The following is an 18,964-nucleotide window of genomic DNA, read 5'->3' on the forward strand; positions in this document are numbered from 1 at the left end:
GAGATTTCGCCTAATTAAGGTTTATTTTTCTTAGGCATATTTGTTAACAAAAAAAAACAATATTTGCAAAAGCGTGTTTTGCAAATATTATTTTTAATTATTAGTAAACTGCGATTACGCACAAACGTACGATGTGCATGCACGTACCCACAAAAGCCATCCAATTGAGAGGAATAGCGGTTGTTTACTTTTACTTAAATATATCAAATTTAAAAAAATCATTAACATATTGATATTAATTCTGATTCTTACATAACTCATCGAAATAAAACAAATTAAAAAATTCCTCAACAAAAAAAAATCAAATAAAAATATTAATTTCGTTGCTACAGAAACGTTCTTTATAAATTCTCATTTGTCTAATAAGAGTTACAGATGTCATACATAGAACTTCTTATGTCACTGGAATGAATTTTAAATTGATTTTACAAAGGGTACCTCCACTCCGATCCTGTTATTATGCCAAAAACATAACACAAACAAGTTAGTCTTCTGAAGTCGGGTGGGGATTTTTCACGCATTATAAGTCTGATCTTTTTTTGAAGTGCGCGTATATAAATACGTGTTAACTCACATTTCTGTTGCAGTTAGATAAGTCATGTTTCTATATACACCGATATAGATTCGCGTCGATGGATGGGGTTTTAATGTAGATCATAGATTGATCATTTTAAGCGTGCACTTCGGTAGTTGAGGGAGAAACAGAAAAAAGTTATGCTCTGCATCTCTTTGTACGGCAAGGTAGGATCGCGCCTCCCCCATCTTGTACACGTAGATTAACATATTTCACTAATAAATCCTTAAAATTACACTAAAATGCAACAGGGACGCGAGACGGGAGAGTATCGTACGTACTTTACACAATGAAATAAAGTAACATTTACACAAGTAGGAACTCACACGTAGGGGCTCTCCTGTCAAATGAATGTAGATACCAAGTGTGTTTTAGCAGGAAGGAGTGGACGTATCCCTCACAATAATATTAATTTATGTTTTCTTTCAAGAAACAAAAACTAATAAATACAAAAATATTTACACCAATAACTTTTTAAATAAATTTTTTTCATTACTATTATTCAAAACAAATATGTAAAAATATACAAATAAAATAAATCTATAGTAAACTTGAAATAACATATCTTATTTACTAATGATACAATAAATAGCTGAACAAAAAGAATTATCTTCATTTATTCAAATATTTTTATTTATTATTAAAAACAGTTAATCATGAAAAACACACTTTGATATAGAAGTAGAATGTTATAGAAAGAACAGTAAAATATGTATCACAACAAGCGCCTGCCTGCCTTTCACAGCCAAGCTTGTATTTTCGTTTGGCACACTGTACAAATAGATACGTATATTAAATTTGTAAATGGGTAGTAAAACAAATAATCCATTGAACAATGAATATTCTTTTCTTAAAGACCACTTTTGTTTTTAATCAGCTTAAAACGTAATTATGAGTAAATCTGAGAAATATTAACTTAAAACATACGTTACTAACAAAAAAATGATATTCAAACAAACTAAACAGATTTATTAAAAAAAAAATTATTATTATTATTATTATTATTATTATAGTTCGTCAGGCTGACAAACTATAATAATAAGTGACATTAAAATATTTTTATTATGAAAAACAGTAGTAACAGAAATAAATGACAAAGATAACGTATAATGATAATAACCAATAACAATACAGTATAAAAACTGCGGAGAAGGAAGAATTCATAGATAATTTAAACAGAATGTAATGAAACAAGTTTTTCATCTTACGTCAACGGAAAATCAAGTAACTTCATTATTTCCAAACTCTGGACTAGCCTTAACTATTGATTAATATAGTACTAAAAAGGTTAGGACAATCTTTCTATTTTGTTTTGTTATTTAAGTTCATCTTTTATAATTTTTACACGTAAGACCCCAGAGTTGTTTGTAATGTATGGCGACTGTTCTCGAGACTTATTTGGAACAAATGTATTACTATAATATTTGACTTACCCCAAAAATGTTATCCCTTTTTTAAAAATTTTATCTTTGACTACGTTTTTTAATCTCGTTATATGCAATATAGTTGTAAAGTAAATTTTATTCCGGTAGTTATTGATCCTATTTTTTCCCCAGTAAACAAAAATGTTTTATTAATGAAAAGTATTTTTTGGAATTCAGGTTATGTTTATGTTACACTGACTTAATCACTAGTTTCCATCCTTTCCTCTCAGGATTTTTTCCCTTGATTTGTTGTTTTGGGTTTGTCGTTCCCTCGCCGGTTGTATCTTACGATTATGAAAGCATTGTTCCATGTTTTTCTAGATCTATCTAAATAGTTATTACTATTCTGTTTCCTCCAATATCAGAGCTAAGTAGCTGAAATTTTTACAGGACTTTACAGAGGCTATTTTACTTGTTTGGTACCAAATTTATGAATACATCACAAAAAAAGTTAAAAATTATTTTTCACTTAAAAAATTAAAATTTTCAAAACTTTAACAAAAATTTTAAATATTTTTAAAATTGTAAATATTTCTTCAAACTTAGAAAATCTGGTAGGGAATTGGTATAAAACTATATAGATTCAGTGGTAAAAATTTCAGGAAAATCAGTCTAACCGTTCAGGAGAAAAAAGGAACATAAATACTGTCAAACTACCATTACTGTCATAGGGTGGTTACGCTTACCTTAAATAAACGAAAAATATTATATCTAAGTAAAGTGATAAATATTTTTAATTAAGTTGTTTGTGTAAATCATGAATCAGAAAAAGCCGCGTGACGGGATAGACCTACAACAGTAATGTCAGTTTTTTCTTTAATGAATATGTGGAAGATAATAATTCTCACAACATGAGGACACAAACATATCGAGGGTCCTGGGTCCTGGCTAGCCTGTCAGGGTTCCCTTCGCTTGCCCAATCGGCAAGTATTTGTATAATTTTACAATCTCAAGTAGAGATTATTTCATGTACAAAATCAGATGATAATTACGATGTTACTTTTTAACTCATTACACTTCGATATCACTGCCTATTCAAATGATGTGGCACCGGTTAAATGACAGTATGAAGACCCATTTATGAATTTCAGATCAAATGCGATTAACAACTGACACTTCCACAAAATTAGTGTATATAAATATCGTAAACAACCTATAATTTCTTGTACTCGTAATTCAATTCTGGCAATGGTTTGATTGTTATACGGTTGTCTATACTTCTATTTGTAAATTTATACTTTTACGTTTATATTCTGTTTTTTTTTTTTAAATATTCGTAAAAATATATTTCTTATAATCCAAACGAGAAACCCTTCAAATCATTCAAGAGGCAGAGCTAACTAGAAATCGAACAGCAGTAGCAAATAATTCAATATTTCCTGTGAAAATAGATGTTGGAGTAAAAATGAAAGAAAAACTTCCTTCCTGGAGAAAATAGAAATCGATGAGATTTCAAAGGAAAAAAGGAGCAGTTTCCTGAACTCGAAGAACTTACTTATGACTTAAGTTAACTTATCCGACTTCTCTTATAAATAATTTTAATCGTGTGTAGTTTCCTGAACTGGAATAAGCTTCTTACAACCTAACCTAACTTAAACGATTTTTCTTATAAATTTATTTAGCCTATGAAATTTCGTGTATCTGATTATTATCTCATTAGTATCACATGTGTGTTATATTATTGTCAATAAAACATGATCATTTTTTTTTGCGATTAAGTTTAAGATTCTCACTAATATGGATAAATCCGCCAATTTCTGTGGCGGAGTGGTAGGATTTCGGCCTTTCATCCGGAGGTCCCGGGTTCGAATACCGGTTAGGCATAGCATTTTTCATACGCTAAAAAATACCATTTCCATATCCCACGCACAAGCTTCAAGCTTATATGCCGATATCATCAAATAAAAAAAAATTAGATGAACATATGAATAAAATATACATTTTCGTGTTTCTGCATTCCGAATGAATGAGAACGGTGAGCTTAATCCAGCAAGTAGGTACATTCAATAGGTACCAATAAGCAATTAGTAATTGCATAATAATTGTATAATTGAATAACTGCAATGTCTGTGTGAAACGCGATCAGACAATTTCTTCAATTATTATAAAAGAGCACTTTTTCCCCTCATAAAGAGCGTTCTTTTACCTGAATGTACTTTTGAAAATTGTATCGCATAATTGAAAAAGAATTTTAATATTCAAATATCAATAATATTAATATTATCAGACATTAATGTTTATTTTTGTTTCACAATACAATACTTTTTTTTTTTTAATTGTAAAAATATCTCTTATTTCACGACATATTAAACTGCATATATATATTTTTTTTTAATTATTTTTCAGCGTACCAGTAGATTGGTTTGTCGCAGAGCTAAGTCGGAATCCTGAACTATCAAGACTTGTAGTACAGAAATTCATTGACAGCAATCAAGACGGTGATCTTTCGGCAGATGAACTACTCAGACCACTTTACGCGGAGTAGAAAGAATTAATTCTTCCCCACCCTCACACCAAAAAAAAAAAAATCAATCACGAATCCTTTAATAACCATTTATTCCTTTATTATATATTGTTTGTATTATTATCATCGATAAACTTCAGCTGTAACATTTATTTAAGATTATCTAGTATTTCATTTCAAATATATATGTGTTGAAATATATTTAAATAACCGCCTTGCAGGAGGATGCATTACATTTTTTTTTCTTTAGTATTAAAAATAATATTATAATCTAAAACAAAAACATATAAAAAATTAATAGCAATAAAAAAATTAAATATAAGAACTGGTTTATCGGTATTTATAATGTAATGTTTAAAACAATTCTATAGTAATATTCTATGTTATAAAACAAACAGTAATGAAGATTTGTTTCAGATATGTGAAAATTAATTTGCAGCAATTATTTTTTCTAGCTATAAAATCAAAAAATATACATGTTTTTTTAAAATTAATAGTAAATAAATCTGAGAAAAATAAACTAGCTTATATAATTGTTTAATAAGTCATATATTAAAAAATATATTGGTAGAACACCAATTATGTAAATAATTTTTGCTAAAAATATTGTTTAAATATGTTCTGTATTATAAAAAAAAAGATGTAAACTATTAAAATTATGACCAAAATTCTCATCTGAGATTTTGGAAAAAATAATTACGCAATTAAATTGCGTAATTAATAATTACGCAATTTTTTTTAATTATATAACTTATGTAAAATTAAGTCCCAGTTCTAAGTTATGAAAGTATCATAAAAAAAGAATCTTAAATAACAGGTTTATTTATTATAACTTTATAAAAAGATCTCTGTAGTTTAATTCTTAAATTTAAGTTAAAATTGTTATATTATGTATGAATTACAAAAATATTACCGTAAGTTATATATTTTTTAAGTTACATACATCTGTAAAACAAGTTAAATATTGTTACAATAGAGTGTTTAAAATCAAATATAATTTGATAATCTAAAGTATTATTTCAGTTAATTCGAATGACCTGTTCTTAAGACAAAAATAAAATACGAAGTTATTTTATCGCTGAAAACTACATTATGTTTGCAAGTACAAACTATGTCGTGTCAGTTACTATGCATTAGTTATAGCAATAAGCCACGCCTACCGTTCTCCCAAGAAAAGATATTACTCGCTCATCATAAACTGATTGTTTGTGACACTTGAACTTGCAATTCGCTAGATTACATTATTTTTCTCCATTGGATGACAGAATGACTGAAATACGTTGCCTCAAAAGTCCCAGCTATAAGCCAAGATCAGCTCCTTTCTTCCTTCCAATACTCTATTAAGAAATATAAGGGACATTTTTCTAATATAAAATGAAAAAATATTGTGTAAACTGTGTTTTCTAACCTTTAAAGTATCAGTATGTATATATATATATATATATTATGTTAAAGTTATTTTGAAAATATCTAAACCGTTAAACGCTAACACATGCTGTAAATTTTAGACTACCTACCTCGCAATAAGCGATGCTTTTGCAGTATCTAAACGTTTCAGATATGTTTTCTGAGATCTGCAATAATGTTTTTAATAGTGATTACAACAGCTGGTTGTTACCTATAAGAAGCATTTATTATGGAACTGACACTAGAATTCTAGTTTAATGTTTTTAATTTAAAAATTTATTATAATTTAGTTATGAATAAAAAAATAGTAAAAAAATCCTTATGCTCAAATAAGCTGGATAAAATGGACGTAAAACAAGAAATGAAATCTATTCATTTCTACTTTATAGTAATATTAAAAGTAATAATTTTCTTTTATGATTTTTTTTTGTGGACGAAAACGGCATGGCGTTATCATCGCCCGGATATAAAATTTTATTGAGAAAAACAAACAAAAATAAATAAATTGCTAACAAACTACAACTATGAAACTAAAAAATTAAAAAAAAACCTTACAACTAATATCACAGCTAAATTGTATTTTTTTTTAAGATACTTAAAAATAGTATCACAGTCTTAAAACTAAAATTAGAAATAAGCGTAAAATTAAAACCGTGAAATGAAACTAAAACTAAAAAGAATTTAACAAGGGCCCAAGGGGGGCTTGACAACTTGGATAACGGGAAAACAAAAAACTAAGCCTAGGTTAAAAACGTAAAACTAATATCACTAAAATAAATATAACTACTATCACAGATAAAAAACTTAAAAATAAATAAAAACTATCCTTTTTTATAAATATAAAAAAGACAATTACATTAGAAATTTAGGAGATCATATAATTAAAATATTACAAAAAAAGCTTATATTCTTAAACTGAAAGAGGAAATAAATTATTTTTATCTTTTTTTTATTTAGATATATTAACTGAATTTAGTAAGTATCCGACAGAAAAATTTAAGAAAAAAGATATTATTTTATTTATCACAATTAATCGTGACCGTAGTTAACTATGCGACCAATATATATATATATGTTGAAAAAATAATGTTTTAGAGAATAAATACATTCCGAAAAGTTCAAAATACGAAAAAAAATCATATATAAGCTATTAACTTAACCAATATGTAATTAAAATAAAATTAAGTTAAAAATTAAGCACATGTAAACAAACAAAAGAAAACATCACACAAAAAATTAATATACGATTCGGTGCGGACCAGACAGGCTTATGTTTCACATATAGATTTTTATACAAAGTAAAATTTGCGGTAAAAATCTTATTTATTAAAACAAGAATAAAGAAAAATCTTTTGAAAGAAAATTACTTTTTACATCAAACAAATAATTAATGATATTATGAATGTACATCTTTTTTGTTCATAAAATACATCCTGTCAGATAAATTAATTAATTATAATGCGTTTACCTTTTTCCTAAATTAAACTCTTGAAATTCAGGAGATATAAAGAAATTAAATACAAAAAGATTAATATTAATGTAAACAGAAAAATACTCTCTTAAAAAAAAAATGAATCAATGTTATGAAATTTTAAATAAACTAAATGGAATTTTTTTATCAGAATTCATTTAATTATGCATAATATTGGAATCATACCTATTCGCATTATTTATATATGTATATATATAAAAGATTCAGATTTTTATAAAAAAAAAAAAAAAAAAATACTTTTTTCAAACCCCAAATTATTAATTGAGCCCTTTTCGCTTTTATATCGTTATTAGGTAACAATAAAAAAATATTTAAAAATACAACGAATTTCTACTATTAATATTTTAACAAAAAAATAATGAACTAAAAAATTATTTAATTTTTAAAGATGTGCTTTTAATTAAAGTTTTTGTACCTCGTGAAGTCAATGATAAGTCGACAGCGTTTTTAGTTTTTTTAGTAAGAAGTGGATTTTTATTTTAATTATTAGTAACTATTAATGAATTTTTTGTATAATTCCACGAACTGATGATTATGGTTGTTTGAAAAAAATTGATCGTAACTATTTTTGTGTTCTTCAGTGTGATGTTTAGCGTCTCAGAAAAATCAAACCCCTACAAATGATAACTTTTTTAATAAAAATCATTTAATAATTATTACAGCAATATCGTTTTCATACGAATAAGAGAGATACCATCTGATTGATTATAATTACTTCAATTAATTTTACCCACGATAAAATTAAACTCAAAAGTTGTATTAGAATAAAGTACACTAATACAAAAAAGATCCAAATTAAATAAAGAAAGAAATTAAAAAATATTTTAATATTAAAATGAAATAATAATATCGAATTTACTTCTACTTATTTTAGCGGATGAATGGTGGGTTAATAAGTTTCATTCATAAATTAACTACAAGAAAGACAAAGCAGTTCAAAAGTTTTAATTAATTTATTTTACAAAGATAAAAACACAAAGCTTGAACCGCTTTTATCTATAAAAATTCAAATAAGTCGTTTGTCGATTTCTTCTCTTAACGTACCATTTCCTTTCAAACATTAAAATTATCTTCATACAAAAATAATCTTTGAAAATTTAATTCTTTTTTCTTCATTTTAAAATTCCAGTACTCTTGTGGGCTACCCTTTAAAAATAAAGGCTTTAAACAGTTCAGTTTAAATAAAGAAATCAAAACATTGTTTTTCTTAGTTTGTTTCTCCCACGTAAAATCTCTTAGAATGCTTGATCTTTTTAGCAAACCCGATTCCCTTATCTAGTCATTATTTTATAACAAATTATGAGGTTGGTAACCGTTATGGAAGTATCTACAAATATGTAGATTTTTAGCATAACTAAATACGTTATAAGCAAAACTTATACTGTCGGGGTAAGTATTCACAGAAAACAGATATAAGAAGTAGACAGGACGAGGATATGAATAACTGAATAACTATCATTACCGTAAAGAAAACAAGTCGTTTTATTCTACTTTAATGAAAATTCAACTAAAACGAATGATGTGGAGTCATGAAATAATTTTAAAAGTTTTATTAATAAAAAAATTCAAAAACAAATCGCGTTTAAATATACCAGACAGTTGCTTCGTTATCATATAAATGTTAAACAACAATAACTGAATCAACCTATCTAGATTACCAAGTAAGCTGGTGCAGTAACTCCAACTTCTATGTATCAGCTTAGCCGTTCCCGTTAATAAAAAAAAAAAAACAAATAGGTTACTATGATTTTAACTAGTTATACACTAAGTTCTGCTAAAAGTTATTTTTTTTTTGTGTCCTTAACCATAGAATTATTTATTTACTAGAAATCTACACAATCTTTGAATAATTCATGAAAAAATAATAATTATTTAATTTCGTCTTAAAATATAAAAATGTTAATAATTAATTTTAAATGTATTTTTACCTGTGTAAAATCTTAATTAAAATCAAAAAACTGTTTTAAATAATTTTATTTTCGTTTTATTTTTTTGTTTTATTAGTATTATAATTTATTTTCCAAACAAATGAAGTTTTAATATTTGTTTAATAATTTACATTTGTTGGTTTTTTAAACGAAGTCATTATATATATTGTTAATTATGTAATATGCATATTTTTTTTAATATTTAAGTAAATTTTGCAATGGCGGTATTTGAATTCTGTTATAACAATATGAGTTTTATAATCCTGACACAATAATGAATATTATATCTTAATGTAATATTTTATTAATTAAAAATTTATGTAAACATTATTATACGTTTTAGTTTGTACTTATTAAGAGTTGTAATACCTCCCGTTATTACTTGTACATAATATAATAATTATTGTACATGTTAAACATAATATTTTTTATGTAAATTATAATAAAATGTTAAAATCAAATTATGTTATAATTTATGATTACTAAGTAGAATTACTATTTTTTAAAACGATATATAAATAATATATTCTAATATAGTTTAAATATGTTTAATGAAAAATTTAAAAACAAGAAAAATATACTGTCAAACTCTCGGCAAATATATAATGACCTGATTTTCTTATACGTTTTAGATTTATTTAAACTCTATACAACTTCTATTGTAATAATATTTAAAAATACTTTGTTAATAAATCCTCCGTATATTTTTATTATCTGATGTTTAATCTCTGCACAATGAAATCGATAATTACATTTATTTAATATTCATTTATTCCCTTATTCAATTATCTTATTTTACCTTTCCATATACAAAATAATCCATGTATAAAATTATCGGATATAGGATTCAATAATTTAAAAAAAAAACAACAAAAAAAACAGAAAAAATACAGTATATAAGTTACAATAAGACTCTAAATTTAATTTGAGGCGGCATTATGCAAAGAGAATCGGATTTAATTCCCATTTGGGACGTACTTTCTTTCAATCCCTTATCACACGTATAAATTTAATTTTTAGTAAACTGCATCTTATTTCGTAATTTTAACCTTACGAGATTTTTTTTCTAAAAATAATTTATAAATAAAACGCTACAACTCCGTACATCCGGAGGTCCCAGGTTCGAATCTCGGTCAGCCATAGCATTTTACATACGGCAAAAATTTCCATCTTCATATTCCCATCTACAAGCATCTTTTTGTAGGCTTCTGTGGTGAATTAATTCATCAGTCAAAAAAAATTAAATTAGATTCATTTTATAACTTTTAATTTAAAAAAAAAACTACTAATACTTTTTTACATTCTTAAATTTGTGAAACAATAAAAAAAAAATTAAATGGAAAAACAATTTAATTTTTACGTAAATAATGAAACAACTTAAAAATGTATACGACAATTCCACACATATTAATATTAATGGCATATTGGCATTTATCAGGTTAAACTTGATAATCATTCAAATATTTTATAAAGTTAATAAAAAGATATAATATTATTTTGTAAATATTATATATATATATGTGTGTGCATTAAAAAACTATAACTGAAAAAAAACCTTTTTTTGTTTATTTAGCTTGTTTCCCTACCCTCCTGGGCTGGATTCACCGTGAAGTATAGCACAGCCCAGGGGATTGTACATTCTAACGGATTTTTTCAGTGCCTACCTCTACCCCTAGGGCAAGATATCCAGGCCCGATTATGTCGTTTCTGAACCCCACTCTAGGGGCCGGAACTCGGTCTTGACGCCAATACTTCCAATGTGAATACCCACAAAGAGGGCCCGCACCGGATCTCGGTCTTAAGAGTTCGAAGGCGGCGGCGCCCTCGTGTCTCATCGTCGTTGACAGATCTCCGTCCTGTGACCCTCCTTATCACAAATCATGCATTTCGTCTTGTTCTGACATTGGGCTCGCCTGTGGCCCGGCTTTCCGCAGCTGAAACACAATTCGGATCGGGCGATTCCTGTACAGACCGCTGACACGTGCCCCAAAGCCCAGCAGCTAAAGCAGCGATCCTCAGGGTCCCTGACCCAACCGATCTTAATCCTCTAGTCTGCGAGTTTCCTCGCTATGCCACGGTATCATACGAGGTGATAATGGTGGCATTTTGTGTATCACTGTACGCTGGGCGGAGTGAGGTCAATTTAAACTCTCCACCTTCCCCCACCACTCGTTTCATCACCATTACAACTTCCTCCTTAGTGGTATCTCAATCCAAGTCCTGGAGGAGGACTATCATTCTGCGGCTGTCACGGGACCTCAGGTCTAATTGGAGGTCGGAAGCTTTACTCTGTAGTGTACTCCAGAGTTCAGCTGCTTTTTTGGATCCCTTCACCCGAAAAGGAGCAGTTCACCAACTGCTCCTTTCCGTTGCGACAACACATCTCCCACCTCCTCAACGGTAACTGAGTCTTCCACAGTTCGAAGTAGTTCAGCATTGTAAACAAATTTTAATTTGAAAACAAAAATCAGCTCCTAATATCTAATACCGAAATAAATGTTTTTATAAACCAAATTAAATTCCAGTTACTTCTAAAACGTTTTTGGAATACCAAACAATATTTATTACACAACAATAAAAGTAACGAAAATATTCAGAAAATAACAGAAAAACTGAGTATAACCTACATTGCTAAGGTAACATACCCTAGCAACGGGAGACCGATAGAATAAAATTAAGTATTTAATTAATTAAAAAGACAAAACAACACAAACAATTAACATCAACAGATCATAAACAAGACAAAGAAACACTCAAAATAAAAGGAAACACGCGAAACTTAATACTTAAATGACACAATTGTACTTAAAGCCATCACCTGGCTTGCCAAAAAACCCTTATAAGAAACAAAAACCCTGATAAATCCTTATAAAACAAAACCCTTATAACTTTGTAAGCCTACTGATTAAAAAATACAAATAAATATTAATACTAAATGCTTTTTTTTATATATTTTTAATTTATAGTCGCAGCAACAATTAAAAGTCATTAGCAGCGACTCATCAAGATTACATTTGCAAGTGTACATGTATCGGTAAGTGTGTAGTGTTGAACAAACTCAGGCCGATCGTTCCTGAGACGTGTGATTAATTGAATCCCGACCACCAAAGAACACCGGTATACATGATCTAATATTGAAATCCGTACAAAAATAACAACCTTTACTAGTATTTGAACCTTATTACTCTCGGCTTCGAAATCAGATGATTTACGATGACGAATTTACTACACGACCAACCCGTTGGGTTAGCTAATTTTTTTTTTTTAAATCGAAAAAAGAAAACGCTTTAAATTTTAAGTTACTTAAAATTTAAAACTATACAGCCATTTTGATTTAAATGATCATCATAAATAATCTAAATAAAAAAATCAGTATTGTGTGGGTGATCTGCAGAGTCACACAGCGCACCTTTCGATGACCTATGTCTCCGGTGCTGGAGTCCGGGACATAGGGCTCAATCTTGTTGCAGCTCGGACAGGACTGACTACTGCTTTATCTGTGGAGAGGCCGGCCACTTGCGGAAGAACTGCAAACGGGAGGCTCGCTGTCCCTCTTGCAAGTTGCATGGACATGCACCAGGGGGTCGAGGTTGTAAGGCTTCACCCGTGTCATGAATCGGCGGTGCCTGTCGTGCCGTGGTGTTTGGGGGGGACAGCCTCTTCCGGGAGGGATGGGAGGCTTCAGCGTCCCATCATCAATGATCGGGCGGGGACTTCCTTGCAGCACCTTTGGAGGGGAAGGTAAGAGGTAAGACCGTAGTCTAACCTGGTTGGCTTAAAGTAGTCTTGGCTTAAAGACCGGAGTCCCGATGGGGGGACCCCTCTGGGAGCCCCCTCATTAGAGACAAGGCATGACAATAAACGACCGATTCCGGGCTGCCTGGGTAGGGCTTTGTTACCGCCGAGGTAGTTTGAGGCGATGGCACCCCTCGGAACTGAGTTTATTTACTGTTTGATTGCGTGTATGCTCCGAGGGAGCGGGGAAAATAAAGATGCTGAGTAATAAAAAAATATATATATAAGAAGATAACTAAATAATAATAATATATAAGCAATTCTTAGGAAATACTATGTAAGAGTACGTTAAACAATGATTTTAAAATCACTATTAGAAATCAATAGAATTACACAAAAAAATAAAGAATAAACAGTTATAGTTTTATTCAATTGCAATCGAAAGTAATTAATATAATAGATCGTGGTGGGCAATCTGAATTAGAAGTTTTAGTGATTTAAATTTTTGTAAGCTAAACTCATGCTTTCGACTGAATTACTAAAAACAACGAAAATTATTAGTATTTTTATTCCTATTCAAAAAATATTCGAATGGTGTACTGCTTATTTATCAATTAATTTTGTTGTTATTATTATTATTTATTTTTTTAGATATACTTTTTCTCATTGTCAACAGATGATTTTTTAACAAACATATGGCCATCTATTTTTAAATCTGTAAAATTTTTGAAATCGATTTTTGAGTGTTTTCTTGTTTGCCAATTTAACGTTAGGCATACTACACAATCCGGAACTGTCATTATCCACAACTGCTACGACAAAAAACCCAAAACTCTTATTGAAAAGTAGACCAAGGATTTTAGTTAATATACTTACTACTACACCAAATTTAAATAAGTTTAAAAAAGTTATCGTTTAGATTATTCAAAATAAAGAATAAAGATCTATATAACTAATTTAAAACGACATTTCTATATAAATATGGACATATGAAAACCAGTTTCCCTACATAACAATCGGCTTCAGGTGTAATGGTAATTTAAAACGTTATCTGTTATCGTCTGGCCAAGGGACTTTAATTTTAAATAGAAACTTACGTACGTACAATGTCATCCTAAAAACTAATCTATACTACGATCAGCAAAGTACAGGCATCAATAATATGTATTTAGTTTTACTATACAGCGGTTAGTTCCTTTTCTTTTTAAAAAATATAATTATCTGAATAGATTGTACATCTTCCGTAATTCAGGTACTCACAACATGACGGAAACAACAATTTGTAAAATTAACAAAAGAACTTGACTATAGATAAATTCTGCATCAGATTCAAAATTACCTTTTATCTGAAAATTGAACCCAGGACCAATTGATTAGATATTAATACACTGCCATTATACCAAATTATACAATGTATGTAATTTAAAAAATACAAGCTTTTGGTCTATTCAAATAAATATTTATAAACTTACAAAACCCACCACAGCAAATTAATACAATATGGATTTGGGCAACACATATTCAAATGAAACAATATAATAGGTCAATTTACAACTAATGTTAATATCTCTACACGAAGATTAGTACACAAAGCCCCTTCCACCACAAATGTCGTTGTTGATACTAATGGTATAGTGATGTTTATACTAAATTAGCACAACATCCTTGCTGATTAGTTTCAATATTATATAACACTGTTAAAAAATATCTAGGGCAGTCTTATATTGATCCATAATCACTTTTCTGTTAATTTGGTTCCATTACTCGAACTTTTCTTCAAATAAATAAATAATTATCTTTTCTGATTAATTTTTAACTTAACTCGACTTAAATGAAGTTAAGTTGACTTAGCGGTCTAATTCGTTTGTAGGGACCGAGTACAGAAGACAACTCCGACTGATGTCTTTTGTACCTCAGTCATTTTTCATACGTCACAGCCTCAAAAATGACTAAGAGAGATAGTGTAAAGCAAAACGTTTATACGCCCCTTTTGGTCGTGAAACAATGTGTTTTGTACACTGCTTCATGTAATTAGAAGTAATAATGAAAACATTCATAATCACACTACTAATGGATTAAGATGAATTGATATTTGAAAAACGAAAATGTTTTGAGTGATTAAATATTTTGTTCGTGTTTAAACGATGAACTCGCAATAATATGTTTAGTCTACGCTTTTTATTTTCAGCAACTTTAATTGATTGTGTTTTTTTTTTAGAATCCTTCTTTTGCGTTTACATAGTGGTTATTTGTGTGAACTAGAGTCTACACATTTTTTATTTCACCTTATAAAAACGAACATATTTAATTTTTATAATTAATTATTCTTGATTGAAATTCTACTACAAAAAAACAATTGCCAATAAGTTCAAACATCAGTACTGAAGAAAAACGCCTAAACTGAATGACAAAGAGAAAAGGTTAATTATTAGGTATTTAATAAAGGCAAATTTTTAAAAACGAATATGTTGGCGATTTTTACCTGACTATTTCCGTTGAAGGGGAATAATAGTGGCATATACAAGAGTTTAATTTTCATTATTCACCTGAAAGAAAAGTTGGTCGATAAAAAACCAAAAACTAAAAGAGGTCAATTCATAAAAAATAAATGTTGCAGATTTTGCTCAATTACACATCAATGAAACTAAATACGGAGTATTTAGTTTTTGCACAATAATCGCTAGAGGTCTGAAGCACAAAGCTGAAAAATGTAGGTCCTAAACGCAGCTCGACTGAGTGATCGCTTGTTTCGGTACGTTTTTAAAACTGGATCTCCAGAGTTGAGATTTATAGTCTCATTTGCTGATGCATAGGTAACAATACAAAAATAACAAAACTAATTATCTTATTCGAAAGCTTTTTGTAGAAATGTGTGAATATCAAAAAGTATTAAAATATTAATTTAAGTTTTTTTCAAGAGCTAGTTGAAAAATATAATGAATGTTTGGTATGTATACTGTCACATTGTCAAAAATCAAAGTAAAATGTTTAATTTTTTCACGACAAAAATTAAAGTTTCATAAATTTACAGTTTCATAAATTTAAAGTTTCTTAATTTCCTTACCTTCATTTCAAATTTATCCTTTTTTTTAATTCGATAATATCATGCTCTAGTGTAACGTTCAATCTTTCTATAATGGTTATTGCATCATAGTTAGACCAGATATTTGAATAATTTAATACGGCAACGCGTAAGAAATGGTTAATGGTGTTTTAATGAATGAATTATTCACATCGCGAGAATATTCAAGCCAACATCTCTGTATGCGACTTTTATTACAGACTGGAATAAAAAGATTTGATTTATTTATATATTGATAAGGACTAATATATATTTTTTTAAATTAAAACACATGATCCTCTGTACAAACACTGAAATACAAACTTATAAAAACCTACATAAAACAACAAATCACTTTGATATGTTATGGGATGTTATATTCAAAATCATCCTGATAATAAAACTAGCGGTATATTTTGAAAATCATAATCTGTTAAATTTTTGAAATAATGTTATGAAATTTTCATAAATTAGTGAAATTCAATAGCATATATCGAACTCTTTTAAAATTTCCTATCAGGTAACTTTTCAGGTATTTTATATCAACTTACATAAAACCCCCAACCCCAACACCCCCAAAAAAATATCGAGTGGAGGCTCAAATTCAGAGGAATTTTGCCCTCTTTCATTATCTGGTGAACTGTCTTTCCTAGGATGGCTGAGCCTCCTGAGGAAATGGAATTTGAGGCTTCCTTTAGAAGATCTAAGAAAACGATTGGATCACCCGTCATTACGCCGTCAACTAGTACCGCTGATGTGTAAGACTGGTGTGCCTGATAAGAGACCCGAGGAGAAGCCTAAAAAACGAAGAAGAGTGCCTAGTAGGGATTCGAGTGAGGAGGCTGCGTCGGAGATTGAAACATTAATTGAGAAGATAAAGGGACTTCAGAATCTGTTTAAAAGTCATTCCACGACTAAGAAGACTATTACTTTGTCGGTGAACAGAATCCTTAACCTTGCCAAAGATGTTAAAGAAGTCATTGAGGATTTGGAGGTCAAGAAAAATACGTCTGACAAATATACGCAAACAGTGAGAACTGATCTGGATACACTGCTGAGCATGTTAAAGTCCGGGACCATTGAGGAGTTTAAACAAGTGCTTACTGGGAGATGGCCTAATCAGGCCTATGGAAAGGGTGTCGGAGGAGAAGGGGGTAGCTGACGAGGAGGATCCCCAATCCAAGGTATACATCCTGGACCTTACTGGAGATAAACGGACCCCCTTCGCGACTCATGTTTGTGGGGTCTGCCCTAGAGCGAGGCTGAAGCTCAACAAGAGTGCTTTAGCCCCTGGTTCTGTCATTCGTAACGTGGGTTCTGTAAAGATACTAGGTGAAGAACTCACTTTGGTTGGCGATACCTTCGTTTTGGCAGTGGGCGGTGAAGGAGAAGACATCGTTGACAGTTTTCTGCTGGGTCTTAATAAGATTTATGCTCTGGAGAATCGCCCGTTGATTTTCTCTACAACTAAAGGGAAACTAGGAGCAATCGTTAAGAAATCATTGGAATATTGGTTCAGACGACGGTTGATTGACTGTACGCTGTACCTCACCGGAGAACCGGATAAGTCTGCTAGACGTGATCAACCTAGAGCTACCACTGTGGTTGTAAGACAGGAAGGAACGAGTTATGCTGATTTATTACGCAAGGTTAAAACTTCTGCTGGGGATGCTATGGCTAAGAGTATACTCTCAGTACGCCAAGGACAGGGTGAAGATATTGAAGTCCGGCTGGTTGAAGGACACAAGGCGATCTTTTCCTTAAGTCCAGCCTTAAGGAAAAGATTGCTGTTCAGACTCCTGACGTCAAGTTCATTGATAAAGGACTCTCAACCAGGAGGGCGATAGTGCACGTAAAAGATTTGGACGCTGAGGCGACCGAAGAGAAAGTACTGTTTGCCGTGAGTAAGAAATTGGGTGGTGACTACTGCGACATTGGGATGGTGGTGCCTCATTGAGACCTGCCTTTGGCAGGACCCAGCATGCAACTGTGATATTGTCGTCTGCTGAGGCAGCTAAATTGACTGCCAGTTTCCGTATCCTAGTGGGCTAGCAGTACTGCCGAGTTGATTTACGGAGGCCTTCTCCATTGCTACCGATGCTGGGAGGGTGGCCACATCGCCTCCCAGTGCAAAGGGCCTTACAGGAGTAATAAATGCTATAATTGCGGTGGTCAGGGTCATCAAAAAGCGAATTGCTCTGCGCCCTCCAGATGTGTTGCGTGTGGTGTGGTCGGTCATTGGATTGGGAGTAGGGACTGCCGGCACTCTCGCAAATGAAAATAATGCAGATCAACGCCAACAGGAGTACCATAGCTCACGATCTCATTTGGAGGTCATCGTTAGACCAAGATGTTGATTTCCTTTCGGTGGCTGAACCCAATGTGAGAAGAGTGGCTGCGCTACCATGGATAGTGGACATAGATTCGGATGCGGCGATTCTCAATGTGTCGGGTAGATATGCGACATCTTGTATTACTAGATGTAATGGTTTTGTGATGGTAGAACTTGCGCACTTTAACCTAGTTTCAGGCTGCATCTCCCCGAATTCTGGAAATGAGAGGTTTCAGCAATTTATTGATGACTTAGAGGCCTGTTTCTAGGAAACCTGTGGTACTTACTGGAGATTATAACTCCGAATGTCGAGAGTTAGACGGTATGAGATCTACTCCAAGAGGCTACATACTTGCTGCTATGTTTAATGCGGCTGGCCTTGTGACGCAAAATACTGGGTCCTCGCCCACCTTCGTTGGCAGGGGGCGAGGTTCGGCTGTGGATATTACCGCATCCTCTGATGGGATTGCCCATTCGATCAAGGACTGGCGGATTTGTGAGAAAGAGCTGGCGAGTGACCACTTAGCTATTATGTTCACGGTAGAGT

General features: G+C 30.9%; 2 protein-coding genes across 3 annotated transcripts in view; one reads left to right on the forward strand and one right to left on the reverse strand.

Annotated features, from left to right (window-relative positions):
* Positions 1-4,741, forward strand: part of LOC142326033 (allatotropins-like) — a 383,581-nt gene extending 378,840 nt beyond the window's left edge. Inside the window, exon 4 of the mRNA XM_075368125.1 lies at positions 4,345-4,741. Coding sequence (XP_075224240.1) covers positions 4,345-4,483 — 139 coding nt within the window. The 3' untranslated portion in view covers positions 4,484-4,741. The remainder of the gene's footprint in view (positions 1-4,344) is intronic.
* The window catches only part of LOC142326032 (meiosis-specific nuclear structural protein 1-like), a 608,636-nt gene that overhangs the window by 561,434 nt on the left and 28,238 nt on the right, over positions 1-18,964 (reverse strand). The window lies entirely within an intron of this gene.

This window comes from Lycorma delicatula, chromosome 6 (genome assembly GCF_047948215.1).
Source record: "Lycorma delicatula isolate Av1 chromosome 6, ASM4794821v1, whole genome shotgun sequence".
Taxonomy (NCBI): domain Eukaryota; kingdom Metazoa; phylum Arthropoda; class Insecta; order Hemiptera; family Fulgoridae; genus Lycorma; species Lycorma delicatula.